The 22,569-nt window shown below is 42.6% G+C and overlaps 1 protein-coding gene across 21 annotated transcripts; it reads right to left on the bottom strand.

The window, feature by feature from the left end:
* Nucleotides 1–638: 638 nt before the first annotated feature.
* LOC110500798 (uncharacterized) lies at nt 639–19,919 on the bottom strand. Of its 21 annotated transcripts, none has more exons than XR_016490397.1 (11): nt 19,439–19,886; nt 17,822–17,864; nt 8,731–10,392; nt 8,263–8,611; nt 8,017–8,174; nt 5,042–5,114; nt 4,738–4,798; nt 2,353–2,441; nt 2,123–2,236; nt 1,417–1,499; nt 639–1,283 (listed from the first exon to the last, which is right to left on the bottom strand). XR_016490397.1 is itself a non-coding variant. In XM_036958323.2 (11 exons), the coding sequence occupies exons 3-11, from the start codon at nt 10,355–10,357 to the stop codon at nt 809–811; spliced, it is 3,060 nt and encodes a 1,019-aa protein (XP_036814218.2). In that variant the 5' UTR covers nt 10,358–10,392; nt 17,822–17,864; nt 19,439–19,884; the 3' UTR covers nt 639–808. The 21 variants fall into 21 exon arrangements, 11 of the variants coding, with proteins under 11 accessions (XP_036814218.2, XP_036814219.2, XP_090071057.1 ...); XR_016490391.1 differs by having other exon boundaries at nt 19,435–19,761; XR_016490392.1 differs by having other exon boundaries at nt 1,417–1,469; nt 19,435–19,761.
* Nucleotides 19,920–22,569: the final 2,650 nt, after the last annotated feature.

The following is a 22,569-nucleotide window of genomic DNA, read 5'->3' as shown; positions in this document are numbered from 1 at the left end:
TCCTGTGGCGGTCCTCATGAGAGACAGTTTCATCATAGCGCTTGATGGTTTTTGCGACCGCACTTGAAGAAACTTTCTAAGATCTTTAAATTCTCAGAATTGACTGACCTTCATGTCTTACAGTAATGATGGACAGTTGTTTCTCTTTGCTTATTTGAGCTGTTCTTGCAATAATATGGACTTGGTATTTTACCAAATAGGGCTATCTTCTGTATACCACCCCTACCTTGTCACAACACAACTGATTGGCTCAAACACATTAAGAAGGAAAGAAATTCCACACATTTACTTTTGACAAGTCACACCTGTTCTTTGAAATGCATTCCAGGTGACTACCTCATGAAGCTGGTTGAGAGAATGACAAGTGTGTGCAAAGCTGTCATCAAGGCAAAGTTTTTGTTGGTTACTACATGATTCCATATGTGTTATTTCATAGTTTTGATGTCTTCACTATTATTCTACAATGTAGAAAATAGTTTACAAAAATAAACAGAAACCCTTGAATGAGTAGGTGTGTCCAAACTATCGACTGGTACTGTATGTCTATATGTTCCCATTTAGGATGGAGAACGGGTTGGTTGGTTGGTTGGTTAGATGGATGTCTGTTTTCGAGTGGGAAAGTAAAAGGTGGATCAAGAGAGATACAAAAATCAATTTTAATAAAAATTGAAATTGAAAACATTTAAGTAGGTATTAAACATAATTTACAGATTTCTCACTATATTTATATATTTTAAATGCTTTTCATGGTGCAAAATGTGAATGTAGTCCTATACATGTCAGTTCTATTCATTCTGATTCCAAAACTCTACTGCCAGAGAACTTGACCTTTCACCCCTCCCACCGTGACCCCCAGGGCTCCTTTCACTTCCGGGTCATAGTAGAACCCTGCAGCAGGATTAGAGTTCAACTGAAACAAGTCCCACGATTGCTGGACAGAGAGGAGGGGGGCGTGTCCTCTCTGATTAGGGGTGGAGTCGATGACACTGACACTGTTGCTATTGGTCATGGTATTGGTGTTTGGAATGTTTGGATCACTGATGTTGTTGTTGTTGATGATGATGGTGTGAGCACCACCAGTGTGTTGGTTGCTGTTGTTGTTGTTGATGGGGCCTGGGAGGTAGGCCCGACCTGAAGCCTGGAGCTGGGGTAGATTGGTTCCCAGGTTGGGGGTGACGTTCTGGGCTAGGTTGATGACGAGGCCTGGGGGGTGTCTCCAGTCGTCCTGCTGCTGCCTATGGATCTTCATATGGGCGTTACGACTCTTTATCTTATAGAACATCCTAGAGAGAGGGCAGGAGGGAGGGCAAGAAAGAGATGAAGATTATCTTTAAATTACAATATCTGCCCAAAGATCGATATTCAAACTCAGGCAGGGTGTATAGAGAGTTCAATCATCGGGTTGGGCAAACTCACTTTCCACACTGCTTACAGGGGAAGCTGGTAGCCAATGACGGGGCTGGTACCACCTGTTCCATAGGTTTAGAGAGGGACACCACCTGTAAAAGGATATCTGAGTACCATAGAATCTCTCTATTCTCTCTAGAAGGAGACATTCTGACCGCGAGCCTCAATAGAACACGACTCAGCAAATCAGAAGATGATCTAGTGAATTAGAACACGACTCAGCAAATCAGAAGATGATCTAGTGAATTAGAACACGACTCAGCAAATCAGAAGATGATCTAGTGAATTAGAACACGACTCAGCAAATCAGAAGATGATCTAGTGAATTAGAACACGACTCAGCAAATCAGAGATGACTAAAGATTTGTCAGCTGTTCCTAATTATTTCACCATAGACCAGAAGGCATCACAGGTAAGGGTTAACAGCAGAGAGAAAGAGATGGATGGACAGAAGGACAAATAGAACAAGAGAGAGAGGAGGGCATGAGAGAGAAAGAGAGAGGAGGGCATGAGAGAGAAAGAGAGAGGAGGGCATGAGAGAGAAAGAGAGAGGAGGGCATGAGAGAGAAAGGGAGAGAGGAGGGCATGAGAGAGAAAGAGAGAGAGGAGGGCATGAGAGAGAAAGGGAGAGAGGAGGGCATGAGAGAGAAAGGGAGGGAGGGAGGGAGGGAGGGAGGGAGGGAGGGAGGGTCTCATAACAGGGTCTCTTCCTTACACTCGTCTGTTCCTCCGTCCCTCGTTCCTGCTCCCTCTGTTTTTTCTGTTTGTCCAGAAGTTTCCTCGAGAGATAGTAGAACTCCACACACTGAGACACACACTTAGTCTGCACCTGCAACACACACACACACACATACACACACAGGGGTGAGTAGGTTAACATAAATTCCTTGGTACATACAGCAGATGAGGAATCAGTACGGAATGACATGAAAGTTGAACGTAAACCATTTGTTGGATGAGAGAGAAGTCTTTGCCGTGGGTCCTCAACGCTTTACTGAACAGAGACCTCTCAGTCTGCTGCCACACATCACTACCTATAGAGGAGAGAGAGAGAGAGAGAGAGAGAGAGAGAGAGAGAGAGAGAGAGAGAGAGAGAGAGAGAGAGAGAGAGAGACAGAGACAGAGACAGAGACAGAGAGACAGAGAGAGAGAGAGAGAGAGACAGAGAGAGAGAGAGAGAGAGAGACAGAGAGAGAGAGAGAGAGAGAGACAGAGACGGAAACAGAGGGAGAGAGAGAGAGAGAGAGAGAGACAGAGACAGAGACAGAGACAGAGACAGAAACAGAGACAGAGACAGAGAGACACAGAGAGAGACAGAGAGAGAGAGAGAGACAGAGACTTTTGAAAAGAACAAAGGTTTCTCTCTAATAACAGTATTAATACAGGGTGGTTTGTGTGTGTGGTTGTTGTGGGTTGGGGTTAGGTCGCGTGGAACCTGCTCTGACTGACTGACTGACACACACACACTGCACCTTGCGGTCTACGAATAGCCTAATACACCCTGTTCAAAACAGCACTCCTAGTCTAAGTAGCGAATAGCAGTGGTGTCTCTGATAGAAGAAGTTTACAGGGAATAGCAGGGGTAACTGTTCTGTTGCTGAGACGAAGATGAACGGTTTGTTCTGTTACTGAGACGAAGACGAACAATTTGTTCTGTTACTGAGACGAAGATGAACGGTTTGTTCTGTTGCTGAGACGAAGATGAACGGTTTGTTCTGTTGCTGAGACGAAGACGAACGGACAACGGTTTGTTCTGTTACTGAGACGAAGACGAACGGTTTGTTCTGTTACTGAGACGAAGACGAACGGTTTGTTCTGTTACTGAGACGAAGATGAACGGTTTGTTCTGTTACTGAGACGAAGATGAACGGTTTGTTCTGTTACTGAGACGAAGATGAACGGTTTGTTCTGTTACTGAGACGAAGACGAACGGTTTGTTCTGTTGCTGAGACGAAGATGAACGGTGTTGTTCTGTTACTGAGACGAAGATGAACGGACAACGGTTTGTTCTGTTACTGAGACGAAGATGAACGGACAACGGTTTGTTCTGTTACTGAGACGAAGATGAACGGTTTGTTCTGTTACTGAGACGAAGACGAACGGTTTGTTCTGTTACTGAGACGAAGATGAACGGCTTGTTCTGTTACTGAGACGAAGATGAACGGACAACGGTTTGTTCTGTTACTGAGACGAAGATGAACAATTTGTTCTGTTACTGAGACGAAGACGAACGGTTTGTTCTGTTACTGAGACGAAGATGAACTGACAACGGTTTGTATAGTGGGACTAGACTGTACAGTATAGTGGGTCTACACTACAGTGCTGCATAGTGGGTTTATACTACAGTACATTATAGTTGGTCTATACTGCAGTACAGTACTGTATAGTGGGTCTAGAATACAGTACAGCACTGTATAGTGGGTCTAGAACACAGTACAGTACTATATAGTGGGTCTAGACTACAGTACAGTATAGTGGGACTAGACTACAGTACAGTGGGTATATACTACAGTACTATATAGTGGGTCTAGACTACAGTACATTATAGTGGGTCTAGACTACAGTACAGTACTGTATAGTGGGTCTAGAATACAGTACAGTACTATATAGTGGGTCTAGAATACAGTACAGTACTGTATAGTGGGTCTAGAATACAGTACAGTACTGTATAGTGGGTCTAGAACACAGTACAGTACTATATAGTGGGTCTATACTACAGTACTATATAGTGGGTCTAGACTACAGTACATTATAGTTGGTCTATACTGCATACAGTACTGTATAGTGGGTCTAGAATACAGTACAGTACTATATAGTGGGTCTATACTACAGTACTATATAGTGGGTCTAGACTACAGTACATTATAGTTGGTCTATACTGCATACAGTACTGTATAGTGGGTCTAGAATACAGTACAGCACTGTATAGTGGGTCTAGAACACAGTACTATATAGTGGGTCTAGACTACAGTACTATATAGTGGGTCTAAACTACAATACTATATAGTGGGTCTAAACTACAATACTATATAGTGGGTCTATACTACAGTACTGTATAGTGGGTCTAGACTACAGTACAGTATAGTGGGTCTAGACTACAGCACGGTATAGTGGGTCTATACTACAGTACTGAAAGCTTGGAGGTTATGAAACAGGTGACTTCTGTGACTCCCTGTCTACAGTCAGTTACCAACTCAAAGGTGATCTGACACACAGTAAGCTTACACACATTATATTTTACCTAGCATTGGAGGAATCATCAGAGAAGGCATGGGATATGTTTATGAGATGTATAGGTTAAAGGTTAGGGATGAAGGGGTCAAGGGTTACCAGCGTAATGGTAGTCTACTGCTGTTGATGGGTTCGAGAAGAACAATCTCTCCAACGTGGCCTGGGAGAGAGGGATGACAGAGAAAGAAAGGAAGATGAAGTACAGAAAAATTGAAATGAGGAACTGAGGAAATGGGTGATCTTTGAACCGAAATAAACTAAATTATAGATAAATTAAAGAAAGAAAGAATGAGTGAGTGAGTGAGTGAGTGAATGAATGAATAAATAAATTAATGATTGAATAAATTAATTAATAAATGAATGAAGGAATTAATTAATTAATGAATGGTCCCTCCCTCCTCACCAGTGCATCTCCATGACAGAGGTAGAGACAGTGTAGAGCCAGCTCTGTGTTGCTGCCCCCTCCTGGTAGACAGCTAGAATTACACAAAGACAACACCGCCTCCACTGAGAATGGGAGAGCGGAAGAATCAGAGAAGTGTGAATGAAAAATACCACAGTAGGGTTTTAATCTGGGATCAGACAGACTCATACAGTATAAAACATAGACCCATCAAACTCAACTCTGGACCAGGAAGCCAGTTTCACTGGTTTTGTAATTGTTCCATTTCTAATCAGGGACTGATTTAGACCTGGGACACCAGGTGGGTGATTCCCCTCTAGTCAGGGACTGATTTAGACCTGGGGCACCAGGTGGGTGATTCCCCTCTAATCAGGGACTGATTTAGACCTGGGACACCAGGTGGGTGATTCCCCTCTAATCAGGGACTGGTTTAGACCTGGGACACCAGGTGGGTGATTCCCCTCTAGTCAGGGACTGATTTAGACCTGGGGCACCAGGTGGGTGATTCCCCTCTAATCAGGGACTGATTTAGACCTGGGACACCAGGTGGGTGATTCCCCTCTAATCAGGGACTGATTTAGACCTGGGACACCAGGTGGGTGATTCCCCTCTAATCAGGGACTGATTTAGACCTGGGACACCAGGTGGGTGATTCCCCTCTAATCAGGGACTGATTTAGACCTGGGACACCAGGTGGGTGATTCCCCTCTAATCAGGGACTGATTTAGACCTGGGACACCAGGTGGGTGATTCCCCTCTAACCAGGGACTGATTTAGACCTGGGACACCATGTAGGTGCAACTCATTATCAGGTAGAAGATAAAACCAGCAGGCTTTGGACCTGTGGACCTCGTAGAGTTGAATACCCCTGACATAGACCATGGACCTCGTAGAGGTGAATACCCCTGACATAGACCATGGACCTCGTAGAGGTGAATACCCCTGACATAGACCATGGCCCTCGTAGAGGTGAATACCCCTGACATAGACCATGGACCTCGTAGAGTTGAATACCCCTGACATAGACCATGGACCATGGACCTCGTAGAGTTGAATACCCCTGACATAGACCATGGACCATGGACCTCGTAGAGGTGAATACCCCTGACATAGACCATGGACCTCGTAGAGTTGAATACCCCTGACATAGACCATGGACCTCGTAGAGGTGAATACCCCTGACATAGACCATGGACCTCGTAGAGGTGAATACCCCTGACATAGACCATGGACCTCGTAGAGTTGAATACCCCTGACATAGACCATGGACCATGGACCTCGTAGAGTTGAATACCCCTGACATAGACCATGGACCATGGACCTCGTAGAGGTGAATACCCCTGACATAGACCATGGACCTCGTAGAGGTGAATACCCCTGACATAGACCATGGACCTCGTAGAGGTGAATACCCCTGACATAGACCATGGACCTCGTAGAGGTGAATACCCCTGACATAGACCATGGACCTCGTAGAGTTGAATACCCCTGACATAGACCATGGACCATGGACCTCGTAGAGGTGAATACCCCTGACATAGACCATGGACCTCGTAGAGTTGAATACCCCTGACATAGACCATGGACCTCGTAGAGTTGAATACCCCTGACATAGACCATGGACCTCGTAGAGTTGAATACCCCTGACATAGACCATGGACCTCGTAGAGTTGAATACCCCTGACATAGACCATGGACCTCGTAGAGTTGAATACACCTGACATAGACCATGGACCTCGTAGAGGTGAATACCCCTGACATAGACCATGGACCTCGTAGAGGTGAATACCCCTGACATAGACCATGGACCTCGTAGAGGTGAATACCCCTGATATAGACCATGGACCTCGTAGAGGTGAATACCCCTGACATAGACCATGGACCTCGTAGAGTTGAGTACACCTGACATAGACCATATTGATGTCACTTATCCAAGACTTTCAGGTACATGTTAAGTAGAGTTGAATGTTAAGTAGCTTTGAATGTTAAGAAAGTAGAGTTGAATGTTAAGTAGCTTTGAATGTTAAGAAAGTAGAGTTGAATGTTAAGTAGCGTTGAATGTCAAGGAAGTAGGTTTGAATGTTATGGAAGTAGGACTGAATGCTAAGGAAGTATGATTGAATGTTAAGGAAGTAGTGTTGAATGGTAAGGAAGTAGAGTTGAATGGTAAGGAAGTGGGTTTGAATGTTATGGAAGTAGAGATGAATGTTAAGGAAGTAGGTTTGAATGTTATGGGAGTAGGTTTGAATGTTAAGGAAGTAGGTTTGAATGTTATGGGAGTAGGGTTGAATGCTAAAGAAGTATGATTGAATGTTAAGGAAGTAGTGTTGAATGGTAAGGAAGTAGAGTTGAATGGTAAGGAAGTAGAGTTGAATGGTAAGGAAGTGGGTTTGAATGTTATGGAAGTAGGACTGAATGCTAAGGAAGTAGAGATGAATGTTAAGGAAGTAGGTTTGAATGTTAAGGAAGTAGAGATGAATGTTAAGGAAGTAGGTTTGAATGTTATGGGAGTAGGTTTGAATGTTAAGGAAGTAGGTTTGAATGTTAAGGAAGTAGGTTTGAATGTTATGGGAGTAGGTTTGAATGTTAAGGAAGTAGGTTTGAATGTTATGGGAGTAGGTTTGAATGTTAAGGAAGTAGGTTTGAATGTTATGGGAGTAGGTTTGAATGTTAAGGAAGTAGGTTTGAATGTTATGGGAGTAGGTTTGAATGTTAAGGAAGTAGGTTTGAATGTTATGGGAGTAGGTTTGAATGCTAAGGAAGTAGGGCTGAATGTTAAGGAAGTAGGTTTGAATGTTATGGAAGTAGGGCTGAATGCTAAGGAAGTAGGTTTGAATGTTATGGAATTAGATTTGAATGCTAAGGAAGTATGATTGAATGTTAAGGAAGTCGAGTTTAATGTTAAGCATGTAGTTTTGAATCTTAAGGAACTAGTGTTGAATGTTAAGGAAGTAGGGTTGAATGGTTCTTCTTACCTTCTTCCTGAATTACAGAACTCCTCTGAAGCTCCTCCCACGGTTTCCAGAGCAACTTCTCATTGGATGATGATTCTTCTGGCCACGCCCCTGACCCCTCCTCCCTCTCTCGACAACATGGCAGCTCAGCCTGGAACCCTCGACCCACGTTGATACACCTGAGAGAATGAATCAATGAATGAACAAAAGAACAAACGAACGAGCAATAGAAGAACAAAATGGAATGCATTACCATCCATTACTCACGGAAGTAAAAAAGATCCCTTCTCCTCTTTAGTCATCCTTCCCATCCCTCGCTCCCCAGCTGAAGGTGGGATGAGGGAGGAGAGGAGCCCCGTTCCCCTGCGTTGGGGATTCAGCATAGGTCGAGGGGTGTAGTGGAGCCCTCTCCCAATCCGCTCCACTCCCCTCTGCCCTCCTCCTCCTCCTCTACGAGACTGGAGCGGACTAAGGAAGGGAATACCTCTAAACACCACTAGGGGTGCTGCTCCATGCTGTGGCAGTCCACTGGGGGGCTGGGATGGAAGAGAGGATAGGTGAAGGGGTGAGGCAGAGATGACGTTTGATTGTACCGGAGTTTGAAGACTATAGTGACCTGTGAGCAGAAGAGAGGGGGGGGGGGGGAGAAGCAACATAATAAATGGGAGGAAGCTAAAGAAGGAGACGGAATAGAACATATGTGATTTTGGATTACAAGAACACACAACAACATACCTGTATTATTCTCATTGTCCTGGTGAACATGTCTCTGAGTGAACACTGTCTCCTGGCAGTAGACATGGCCAGCGCTTGAGGGGTTGCCGTCGACGACACCCACGTCACCTGACTGCTGCAGCCAATGACAGGGTGGGAGCTTCCACATGACGGTGGAGGGGTGGGAAGTGTGGAGCGGCTGGTGAGGGGAGGGGTAAAACTGGACTGTTCCACTACAATCCTCCCCTGGGGTCTGGGTTAGTTCAACTGTCCCGAAAGAAGGGGTCGTGGTGAGTTTGGGTGTGGGGATAGGGGATGGAGGAGGGCTAAGGAGCAGAGGGAAGGGGTGAGGAGGAGGAGGAGGAGGGAGAGTGGAAGAGTCTGTGAGCGAATTGTAAGCACTCGCTTTGATCCATCCTGTGCTTCCTCCTCCGGCTTCGAATCCTAAAACTCCGCTTCCGGAATTCCCATTCGGAATTCTGTTGCCGGCGACGTTGCGTCTGACGAAGAACGCCTCTGAAAAGGAGTCCAGTTTTTGCCGGTACACCCCAACGCCACCACCACTAGGGCCACTTGCTGCCTGGGAATAGGAGTACAGAGATGCCCAATCCTTGGGGTACCCCCCACCCTTCTCACTGCCTTCCCAAGCCACAGAACACTGATCTGGGGGAGAGGGACTCACCCAAAACCCAGGCTTGAACTGGGCCTCTGGAGGATCCAGGTTGGACCTTTTATCCCCAAAATCATCACGGTCTCCTCCGAAATCATCAACCCTTCTCAAACTATCCCTCTTTCCTTTATCGTCAAAGATATCGCTACCATTATAGAGATGATCAACTCTGTTGTTTCCACCATCATGGCTACCGGTAGTGGTGTCTCTATAACCACTGTTACCATCTCGCCTCTCTTCACACACATAATCTCTGCTGTAGACCACGTCATCCCTGTTACGACAGACTTCATCCGTTCTTTGAAAGACATCATTCCTGTTATCATCCATTCTGTAAAAGACCTTATCCCTAGTGTTAGACCCCTCGTCCGTTTGCTCCTCACACCCATAATCTCTACTGTTGCTGTAGAAAACATCATCCCTACTACTGTTACAGACTTCATCCGCTCTGTAAAAGACATCATCCTTTTTACAGCCCTCATCTATTCTGTGGTAAATATCAACACCACTACCGCTGGCGCTGCTGTCATCGCCATCGCAGCCCTCATCCCTCTGGCTAGCGTAGGCAGGGTTCTGACTTTCAAAATGGCTGCCGAAATCATCCCCTTGACCTACACTGGCATCCAAAACCCCCCTGTTACAGTAGCTAGCTTTCTGCGCTCCAAAATAACCATCTCTACCATCAACATCACTGCAGTTATCACCTCTGCTATGTCCATGAATGCCTACATAACCTCTTCTTCCACTACCCCGACCGCTTGAATCGGGGAGAGGGGTCCTGGGTGCTGCCTCTATTCCAGTTCCCTCATATTGCTCCAGGGGAATCTGGAGCTCCAGTGGGTGGTGGCAAGATGTCTGGTCCAGACTGGGGCTCCCGATACTGGGGTGGAAGTGGTGGGAGAGGTGGGTGTGATGCTGGAAGCATGGGTCCTGGTAAGGCTGGGGAGTTGGAGGTTGGAGGGGTGTTCTCTCAGCCATAGGGTAGTCTCTGGTCTCTCTGGGTGTGTTCTGTGCTGGGATAGAGGGACCTCTAGTGGTTAATCTGTTGCCCTGCTGTAGAAAATTACCTGGAGAACCTTCGCTATTGAGAAAACAGTGTGACTCAAGTCGTTAAAACTTAGTGGCAAACAAATCTCACACACTGAAACTGGCCTTTAGATTATATCTGTTCAATGCACAAGTATCTCTCTCTCTCTCTCTCTCTCTCCCCGTCTCTCTCTCCGTCTCTCTCTCTCCATCTCTCTCTCTCTCTCTCTCTCCGTCTCTCTCTCTCTCCGTCTCTCTCTCCATCTCTCACTCTCTCTCCGTCTCTCTCTCCCCGTCTCTCTCCGTCTCTCTCTCTCCGTCTCTCTCTCCCCGTCTCTCTCTCACGCTGTCTGTTGTAATTAGGTCATGTTAAGACTGTATGACTCAGAGAGATTATGCATCTCTCACAGGAAGACTCCGTTGTTACCACCATCTTTGTATTTTCTCCTCTCTCTCTTCTTCTCTCTCTCTCCGTCTCTCTCTCTCTCTCTCTCTCTCTCTCCTTCTCTGCCGACAAAAAACAAGGTCTCAAAATATATCACACTGTCACACACAAGCATATTCTGATCGTGTCGGCTTATACACACACACACAAAAACAAACATCCTTATTGTTTACGCTTATACACACACACAGGTGTCAGGATGAAAAGGTAACAGAGACACTCCCCCATCCACCCTCAATGAAAACCACATCCTCAGGAAACATAGTTACGGTCTCCCTCCTCTCTATCTTTATCTCTCTCACTGTTGATCTATCTTTATCTCTCACTGTTCCTTCCTTCCTCTCTCTCCTCTCTTTCTTTCATTCTCTCATTATTTCTCCCTACGTATATGTATATCGTTCTCTTCACTTACCAATTGATGCCGTCTCTGTTTTTTTTCTTTCTTTCTTTATTATATTAGCACACTACCACCACACATTCTCAGGCTGGTCAGTTACACATCCTACGGTTGGGTTAAAGACCTACATGTGTATGTTTATAGGGGTGGGTGTGTGTGTGGGAGGGTGGGTGGGGGAGCTGTGTGTGTGTGTGTGTGTGTGTGTGTCTGTCTGTCTGTCTGTCTGTCTGTCTGTCTGTCTGTCTGTCTGTCTGTCTGTCTGTCTGTCTGTCTGTCTGTCTGTCTGTCTGTCTGTCTGTCTGTCTGTCTGTCTGTCTGTCTGTCTGTGTCTGTCTGTCTGTGTGCGTGTGCGTGTCTGTGTGAGCGCGTGTGTGAGTGTAGATGAGAACCCTGTTGTTTACCGGAGTGAGGATCTCTAGGTTAGTCAGCTGACAGGAAGTCTCTACACAGACACACCACTCTCTACCCAAAGAGACAGAGAGAGAAGAAGGAAGACAGGACCAGGGAATCCTCCGAATGAACCCCACCCCCTCGTTCCTTCATTCCCTCCTTCCTTCCTTCTTCCCTCATTCCTTCCCTCATTCCTTCCTTCTTTCAGTCCCTCATTCCTTCTTTCATTCCCTCCTTCCTTCTTTCATTCCCTCATTCCTTCTTTCATTCCCTCATTCCTTCATTCATTCCCTCATTCATTCCTTCATTCATTCCTTCATTCCTTCATTCCTTCATTCCCTCCCTCCTTCCTTCCTTCCCTCCCTCCTTCCTTCATTCCCTCCCTCCTTCCTTCATTTCCTCCCTCCTTCCCTCCCTCCTTCCTTCATTCCCTCCCTCCTTCCTTCATTCCCTCCCTCCTTCCTTCCTTCCCTCCCTCCTTCCTTCCTTCATTCCCTCCCTCCTTCCTTCATTCCCTCCCTCCTTCCTTCATTCCCTCCCTCCTTCCTTCATTCCCTCCCTCCTTCCTTCATTCCCTCCCTCCTTCCTTCATTCCCTCCCTCCTTCCTTCATTCCCTCCCTCCTTCCTTCATTCCCTCCCTCCTTCCTTCATTCCCTCCCTCCTTCCTTCATTCCCTCCCTCCTTCCTTCATTCCCTCCCTCCTTATTTATTTCCCTCATTAAAATGCAAATCAATTTATAACATTTTTGACATGCGTTTTTCTGGATTTTTGTTGTTGTTATTCTGTCTCTCACTGTTCAAATAAACCTACCATTAAAATTATAGACGGATCATTTCTTTGTCAGTGGGCAAACGTACAAAATCAGCAGGGGATCAAATACTTTTTTTCCCTCACTGTATATACATAAGTATGTGGACACCCCTTCAAATTAGTGGATTCAGCTTTTTCAGCCGTTGCTGACAGGTGTATAAAATCGAGCACACAAGCCAGTGACTTTCATCATGGCACCGTCATAGGATGCCACCTTTCCAACAAGTCAGTTCGTCACATTTCTGCCCTGCTAGAGCTTCCCCGGTCAACTGTAAGTACTGTTATTGTGAAGTGGAAATGTCTAAGAGCAACAACGGCTCAGCCGCGAAGCGCGTAAAATCATCTGTACTCGGTTGCAACACTCACTACCGAGATACAAAATGCCTTTGGAAGCAACGTCAGCACAAAAACTGTTCGTCGAGGGGGGTTTCCGTGGCCGAGCAGCCGCACACAAGCCTAAGATCACCATACGCAATGCCAAGTGTCGGCTAGAGTGGTGTAAAACCTCGACACCATTGGACTCTGGAGCAGTGGAAACACGTTCTCTGGAGTGATGAATCACACTTCACTATCTGGCAGTTTGACGGACCAATCTTGGTTCAGCGGATGCAAGGACAACGTGCACAAAGCGAGGTCCATAGACAAATAGTTGGTCGAGATCGGTGTGGAAGAACTTGACTGGCCTACACAGAGCCCTGACCTCAACCCCATCGAACACCTTTGGGATGAATTGGAAGGCAGACTAAGGCCCCTGGGTAACTAGGTTGGTCACATAGTAAACATACGACCACTAGGTGACTAGGTGTGTGAGTAGCCAGACAATTATTAAGAAATAAAAAACATTAGCTGTCATCAAACTGTGGATCATCAATACTCTTGAACAATGTGAGACACAGAGATGATGAGGCAGAGGATGAAAACGAAGGGAAGAAGAGTACCGAGGAGTGTGGGGACCATTTTCTAGTCATCTCTCAGATAAGCAAAAGAAAAGGAGAATGTAAAAGGGAGGGGGAGAGAGAGAGAGAGAGAGAGGGAGAGAGAGAGAGAGAGAGAGAGTGAGAGAGAGAGAGAGAGGGAGAGACAGAGATAGAGAGAGGGAAAGAGAGAGAAAGCGAGAGCGAGAGAGAGAGGGAGAGGGAGATGGAGAGGGGGGGGAGAGAGAGAGAGAGGGAGAGAGAGAGAGAGAGAGAGAGAGAGAGAGGGAGAGAGAGAGAGAGCGGGAGAGACAGAGAGAGAGAGAGGGAAAGAGAGAGAAAGCGAGAGCGAGAGAGAGAGGGAGAGGGAGATGGAGAGGGGGGGAGAGAGAGAGAGAGAGAGAGAGAGAGAGAGAGAGAGAGAGAGAGAGAGAGACAGAGAGAGAGAGAGGAAACTAGACTTTTTTTCTATCAGATCAATCTCATCACTACATTTCTCATCACTAAATAAAGAATTGATGAAGGACTCATCTCGCCTAAAGAAGGTGAGATGAGATCAACAACATACTTACGGTAGTTGCAATACAGGTGAAATAAGACACACTTAGTATCCTAGCACGGAAAAAGGCATTTCCTTGATTATTTTGAGTGCCCAAAATGTAACGTCGTGTTTCAGGCCTTACACGGGAAGAACAACACAGACAGGAAAGTCAATGTTTTAGATTGTGTTTAATCTAGATTGATCTGAGATGTGGTTTTCTAGTGTTTAGAGTCTGTGTGACTAACACGGTATACAATTAACTATAGCATAATCTGAACACTGGCCAAACAATTAACTAGAGCAGAATCTGAACACTGGCCAAACAATTAACTAGAGCAGAATCTGAACACTGGCCAAACAATTAACTAGAGCAGAATCTGAACACTGGCCAAACAATTAACTAGAGCAGAATCTGAACACTGGCCAAACAATTAACTAGAGCAGAATCTGAACACTGGCCAAACAATTAACTAGAGCAGAATCTGAACACTGGCCCAACAATTAACTAGAGCAGAATCTGAACACTGGCCAAACAATTAACTAGAGCAGAATCTGAACACTGGCCCAACAATTAACGACAAATCACGGGTCAAAGCTACAAGATTAAAGCTGCACTATTTTGATCAATTGATCAATACCCATTACATATATATTACATACCCATTCTATTTATTACATACCCATTATATACCCATTATATACCCATTACATCCATTACATACCCATTACATACCCATTACATCCATTACATACCCATTACATACCCATTACATACCCATTACATACCCATTATATACCCATTACAAACCCATTACATACCCATTACATACCCATTACATACCCATTATATACCCATTACATACCCATTACATACCCATTACATACCCATTACATCCATATTACATACCCATTACATACCCATTACATACCCATTATATACCCATTACATACCCATTACATACCCATTACATACCCATTACATACCCATTATATACCCATTACATACCCATTACATCCATTACATACCCATTACATACCCATTATATACCCATTACATCCATTACATACCCATTATATACCCATTACATACCCATTACATACCCATTATATTTATTACATACCCATTATATACCAATTACATACCCATTATATACCCATTATATACCCATTACATACCCATTACATCCATTACATACCCATTATATACCCATTACATACCCATTATATACCCATTACATACCCATTATATACCCATTACATACCCATTATATACCCATTACATCCATTACATACCCATTACATACCCATTATATTTATTACATACCCATTATATACCCATTACATCCATTACATACCCATTATATACCCATTACATACCCATTATATACCCATTACATACCCATTATATACCCATTACATACCCATTATATACCCATTACATACCCATTATATACCCATTACATACCCATTACATACCCATTATATTTATTACATACCCATTATATACCCATTACATACCCATTATATACCCATTACATACCCATTACATACCCATTACATACCCATTACATACCCATTACATACCCATTACATACCCATTACATACCCATTACATACCCATTATATTTATTACATACCCATTATATACCCATTACATACCCATTATATTTATTATATACCCATTATATACCCATTATTTATTATATACCCATTACATACCCATTATATACCCATTACATACCCATTACATCCATTACATACCCATTACATACCCATTACATACCCATTATATTTATTATATACCCATTATATACCCATTACATACCCATTATATACCCATTACATACTCATTATATTTATTATATACTCATTATATTTATTATATACCCATTATATTTATTATATACCCATTACATACCCATTATATACCCATTACATACCCATTACATACCCATTACATACCCATTACATCCATTACATACCCATTACATACCCATTACATACCCATTATATTTATTATATACCCATTATATACCCATTACATACCCATTATATACCCATTACATACCCATTATATTTATTATATACCCATTATATACCCATTACATACCCATTACATACCCATTATATACCCATTACATACCCATTATATACCCATTACATACCCATTATATACCCATTACATACCCATTACATCCATTACATACCCATTATATACCCATTACATACCCATTATATACCCATTACATACCCATTATATACCCATTACATACCCATTATATACCCATTACATACCCATTATATACCCATTACATACCCATTACATACCCATTATATTTATTATATACCCATTATATTTATTATATACCCATTATATACCCATTACATACCCATTATATTTATTATATACCCATTATATACCCATTATATTTATTACATACCCATTATATACCCATTATATACCCATTATATTTATTATATACCCATTATATACCCATTATATTTATTACATACCCATTATATACCCATTACATACCCATTACATACTCATTATATACCCATTATATACCCATTATATTTATTATATACCCATTATATACCCATTATATTTATTATATACCCATTATATACCCATTATATTTATTATATACCCATTATATACCCATTATATTTATTATATACCCATTATATTTATTATATACCCATTACATACCCATTACATACCCATTATATACCCATTACATACCCATTATATGTATTATATACCCATTATATACCCATTATATACCCATTATATTTATTATATACCCATTATATACCCATTACATACCCATTATATTTATTATACACCCATTATATACCCATTACATACCCATTATATACCCATTACATACCCATTATATGTATTATATACCCATTACATACTCATTATATACCCATTACATACCCATTATATTTATTATATACCCATTACATACCCATTATATACCCATTACATACCCATTATATTTATTATATACCCATTACATACCCATTATATACCCATTACATACCCATTATATACCCATTACATACCCATTACATACCCATTACATACTCATTATATACCCATTATATACCCATTATATACCCATTACATACTCATTATATACCCATTATATACCCATTATATACCCATTACATTTATTATATACCCATTATATTTATTATATACCCATTATATACCCATTACATACTCATTATATACCCATTATATACCCATTATATACCCATTATATACCCATTACATACCCATTACATACTCATTATATACCCATTATATACCCATTACATATTTATTATATACCCATTACATACCCATTATATTTATTATATACCCATTATATACCTCTTATATACCTATTTATTGGGTCTAGCCACATCAGGCTAATTTCCTATATTTATCCAAATATCCAAATATTCCATCCTAAAAATGGATGGCGAAACATTGCAGTGAATTTCTTCAAATGTCTTACTGCCTGAACGTTTCAGTGAACCTGCCCATCAACCCTCGGCAGGTCGGCAGGTCGGCACGCCTGAAGTGACGACGTCGGTCTTGTTTCACCCAATAAACCCCATAAACATGTCATTGACCTAATTCCTGAAAATGAAATATTTTCACAAGGTACAAAGTTATTTTTCCTCAGTACAGATTGGACACTTGTCTCAATAACTAATTAACCAAAGGTCATGAAGGTCACGGGTAAGGTATAACCGTTGCACATTCCCCACTGAGAATTATATAATATTTTAATATAGTTTATATTCTATGCTGTCGTAAGAGCAGTAACAAGCTAATTTTTTTTCCAGAAATATTGTGTGTCGCTGACAATAACAGATTAATTAAAAAAAGTATTGATTGGTGAAAATGGACTTACTGTCAGCAGCCGATCCAGGTAGTAACTGGTTCTCAGACTCAACCTGAAATATGGAAAAGCATTTATTTTAAAATAAAAATCAATGACGTGTTATCGGACAAATTTGTATATGCATTTTTCTACTTCTGTGACAGTAGAGGATCTCTTTTGATGACGACAATTATCAGATAGCTTTTTTGTTGTTACAATAACCCAACGGCCATTAACCCAACGGCCATTAACCCAACGGGACATTAACCCAACGGCCGTTAACCCAACGGCCGTTAACCCAACGGCCGTTAACCCAACGGCCATTAACCCAACGGCCATTAACCCAACGGCCATTAACCCAACGGCCATTAACCCAACGGCCATTAACCCAACAGGCCATTAACCCAACGGCCATTCACCCAACGGCCGTTAACCCAACGGCCGTTAACCCAATGGCCATTAACCCAACGGGACAATAACCCAACGGCCGTTAACCCAACGGCCATTAACCCAACGGGCCATTAACCCAACGGGCCATTAACCCAACGGCCATTAACCCAACGGGACAATAACCCAACGGCCATTAACCCAACGGGACAATAACCCAACCGCCAAATGCTCTAAGAAATTTTGAGTGAGACCTTTTTCAGAGGTATGAACGCAGCGATGGAACTTAAGGCTTTAGTTGACTAGCCAGCTGCACTAGTAGACTGGGATTTCAGTCAAACCCAAGTAACATTCATTGCGATATTTAAAAAGACTAAATTCCACCGTCCTGACAGGCTAGATGGACACGTGTTCTTCGTACCCGGTCTGAACAGTACTAGCCTGAGGCTAGGCGGGGAGATTCGTTTACATTCCTGCATGCACGGCACCCAAAATATGACAATGAGGTCAACACCAAATACTGCAATTTCAAAATAACTACCTGGACCAGTATTGAACTGGCCTCTTTAAAATTCTCTACGAGTACAATTGTTTTGATGCGATTCAACTGAGTAACGAAAAAGCACATATGTAAACAATCTTTTCAGAATGACTACATGTCTGTCGGCAACCGTACCAGGATGGAACAGAAGTTGGGAACGGGCTGAGAAAACAGAGGACATTTTATTAAAGGCTTTCAGAAATATCCTTGCTTGAGGCACAGTTCAGAAATAACGTTCCCCCTCTAGATCCCAAATCGAGAAAGACCAATAGACAAACACAGACAGGAGGACTTCAAGGAGATCCGTTTCTTGCAGACATTTTCAATTGCCAGGACTTTATACGGGGAGTCTTGTCATGAGGACGGCCACATGCTCTTTCAGGCCCTTGTGATCAACAAAAATATATAATACAAACATTTTAAAAAAAAATGTAAAGTATAAAAATAACTAAGCCAGCAGATAGTGACATTATCTTTGTTTTTTTGCCAGATGTGCAATTGGGTCAACAGCGTCAACAAAGATGCTTCTGTTCCTGCACGTAATGACACAGTACAATATAAAACCACCTTTGCAGCATTGCAACCTGTGACCGTATAGTCACTAATTTTCAAACTTAGACAGAGATGCAGACTTACCATTCATCCTTTCAGCGTGATCACGGCACAGCTCTGCTACATGTGTGTGTGTGTGTGGTCTGTGTCTGTCTGTACGTACGTACGTGTGGGAGGGAGTTTCGTAGGAGCGGTTATGGGCCCGCTGTCGCTCTCTCAAAACCCCTGATCTCACCTCTGTGTGTGTCTGAATGAGAAAAGGAGAGAGACAGAAACAGAGAGAGGGAAGGTGAGGGAGGTAGGGAGAGAGAGCCCTCTGATCTCTCACACACCTCGTCATTGCGATCCTGGAACAAAATGACATGAACACACACACACACAGACAGAGAACAATCCACCACAGAGAAGCGGGCCCAGACCTCGAACACAGCTCTCGGTTTGACACAGCAACATCTGGCCTTGTCTCTCTCTCCTCCCTTCCATCTCTCAGTTTGACATTTACTAGCCCGTTACCAACAACTTTATTAAGAGAACACTGCTGTAGAGTGCACTCAGACACTATATATATATATATATATATATATATATATATATATATATATATATATATATATATATATAAAAGTATAGCAATGGAGGTTTGTACAGCTACATCATACTGACAAAGTACAATTTATCATCCAAATACACTCGGGGGTGTAAAGTTCTTAAGTAAAAAAATACTTTAAAGTACTACTTGAGCAGTTTTTTTGGAGGGGGGGGGGGGGGGGGGTTCTGTACTTCATTATTTATTTAGGCAACTTTTACTTCACTATATTCCTCAATAAAGTCATGTAATTGTTTACTCGGTACATATTAAAAGCTTCGCAGGACAGAAACGGTCCAATTGACAGGCTTGTCAAGAGAACATCCCTACTGCCTCTGATCTGGAGGAATCACTAAACAGAGAACATCCCTGGTCATCCCTACTGCCTCTGATCTGGAGGAATCACTAAACAGAGAACATCCCTACTGCCTCTGATCTGGAGGAATCACTAAACAGAGAACATCCCTACTGCCTCTGATCTGGAGGAATCACTAAACAGAGAACATCCCTACTGCCTCTGATCTGGAGGAATCACTAAACAGAGAACATCCCTACTGCCTCTGATCTGGAGGAATCACTAAACAGAGAACATCCCTACTGCCTCTGATCTGGAGGAATCACTAAACAGAGAACATCCCTGGTCATCCCTACTGTCTCTGATCTGGAGGAATCACTAAACAGAGAACATCCCTACTGCCTCTGATCTGGAGGAATCACTAAACAGAGAACATCCCTACTGCCTCTGATCTGGAGGACTCACTAAACAGAGAACATCCCTACTGCCTCTGATCTGGAGGAATCACTAAACAGAGAACATCCCTACTGCCTCTGATCTGGAGGAATCACTAAACAGAGAACATCCCTACTGCCTCTGATCTGGAGGAATCACTAAACAGAGAACATCCCTACTGCCTCTGATCTGGAGGAATCACTAAACAGAGAACATCCCTACTGCCTCTGATCTGGAGGAATCACTAAACAGAGAACATCCCTGGTCATCCCTACTGTCTCTGATCTGGAGGAATCACTAAACAGAGAACATCCCTACTGCCTCTGATCTGGAGGACTCACTAAACAGAGAACATCCCTACTGCCTCTGATCTGGAGGAATCACTAAACAGAGAACATCCCTACTGCCTCTGATCTGGAGGAATCACTAAACAGAGAACATCCCTACTGCCTCTGATCTGGAGGAATCACTAAACAGAGAACATCCCTACTGCCTCTGATCTGGAGGAATCACTAAACAGAGAACATCCCTACTGCCTCTGATCTGGAGGAATCACTAAACAGAGAACATCCCTGGTCATCCCTACTGTCTCTGATCTGGAGGAATCACTAAACAGAGAACATCCCTACTGCCTCTGATCTGGAGGAATCACTAAACAGAGAACATCCCTACTGCCTCTGATCTGGAGGACTCACTAAACAGAGAACATCCCTACTGCCTCTGATCTGGAGGAATCACTAAACAGAGAACATCCCTACTGCCTCTGATCTGGAGGCTAAACACAAATGCTTAGTTTGTAAATTATGTCTTCAGACTATGCCCCTGGCTATTCGTAAATGTTTTATTTTTTTAAATCAATCAAAAAATTGTGCTGTCTAGTTTTCTTAATTTAATATTAGGAATTTTTAAATGATTCATACTTCTACTTTTGATACTTAAGTATTATTTTAAACCAAATATTTGTACTCAAGTAGTATTTCACTGGCTGACTTACACTTTCACTTGAGTCATTTTCTGTTCTTTACTTTTACTCAGGTATGACAATTGGGTACTTTTCTCCACCACTTTACTACACTACGTGGTAACAGTTTGGGTTGAATTAAATGTGAATCTATTGATGAAGATGGTGAGGATGAAGATGTTTGAAATGTGCGAGGTGTGACAGTAAGAGCAAGAGGCATGTCATGACTGTGCACCGTGGCTCAGAAGGTGGTTGGGGCTGGTTTCAGACCGTCGGGGACGGCGTGCTAACTTGGGGGCGATCTGGTTCCCGGTATCTCCTCACCCCGACGGCAAGGTATTGAGAAATAAACCAAAATCTGAAAACCTAAAAAAAACATTTACAGGATACTGTTTCAGACAAGTATGAAATAAACTATAGTAAAATACTACAATGTTTTTGATGGGTTTTGGACAGACTAACGGCCAAGAAAGAGTGAAAGGTATACAAGGTCTATCAATACTTTAATAAGAGAGTAGTCGTAGAGGCTATCGGTCATTTGACTCTGAAAGATGGACTCCTCCACGTAACAGGAACCTCATCACTAATGCCACATTGGGACGAACGCACGTCGGGGCATGAATTAAAATGATGAGAGGTGGTTTCCCGAACACAGATGAACCCTAACCCGGGATTAAAAAGCAATTCAACGGAATATGCTTCTTAGTCCTGTCTGAGAAACGGCCTGTGTTTTTACTATCGTCACAGTCAAATATCAGTCAATATGATTTAAACAATTACAAAAATATATCATTTACAGTATTACAGCTGCACTAAAACACTTACAGTATTTTACCAGATTCAAATATATTCATTATATATAATTTACAGTATTAAACCTGCACTAACACTTACAGTATTTTACCAGATTCAAATATATTAATTATATATCATTTACAGTAGATATTTTACCAGATTCAAATATATTCATTATATATAATTTACAGTAGATATTTTACCAGATTCAAATATATTCATTATA

This window comes from Oncorhynchus mykiss, chromosome 21 (assembly GCF_057628025.1).
Source record: "Oncorhynchus mykiss isolate SJ-2025 chromosome 21, ASM5762802v1, whole genome shotgun sequence".
NCBI lineage: Eukaryota > Metazoa > Chordata > Actinopteri > Salmoniformes > Salmonidae > Oncorhynchus > Oncorhynchus mykiss.
The sequence above is the reverse complement of the archived record's forward strand: the minus strand, read 5'-3'. Positions and strand labels throughout refer to the sequence as shown.

Coding starts and splice junctions, on each gene's coding strand:
- LOC110500798 (XM_090214931.1), bottom strand. CDS start 19,635: ATGTCATTTTGTTCCAGGATCGCAATGACGAGGTGTGTGAGAGATCAG. Junction 5,146..8,016: donor TTCTGTAATTCAGGAAGAAG/GTAAGAAGAACC, acceptor TCCCATTCTCAG/TGGAGGCGGTGTTGTCTTTG. Junction 2,237..2,352: donor TCTCTCTCATCCAACAAATG/GTTTACGTTCAA, acceptor TGTGTGTTGCAG/GTGCAGACTAAGTGTGTGTC.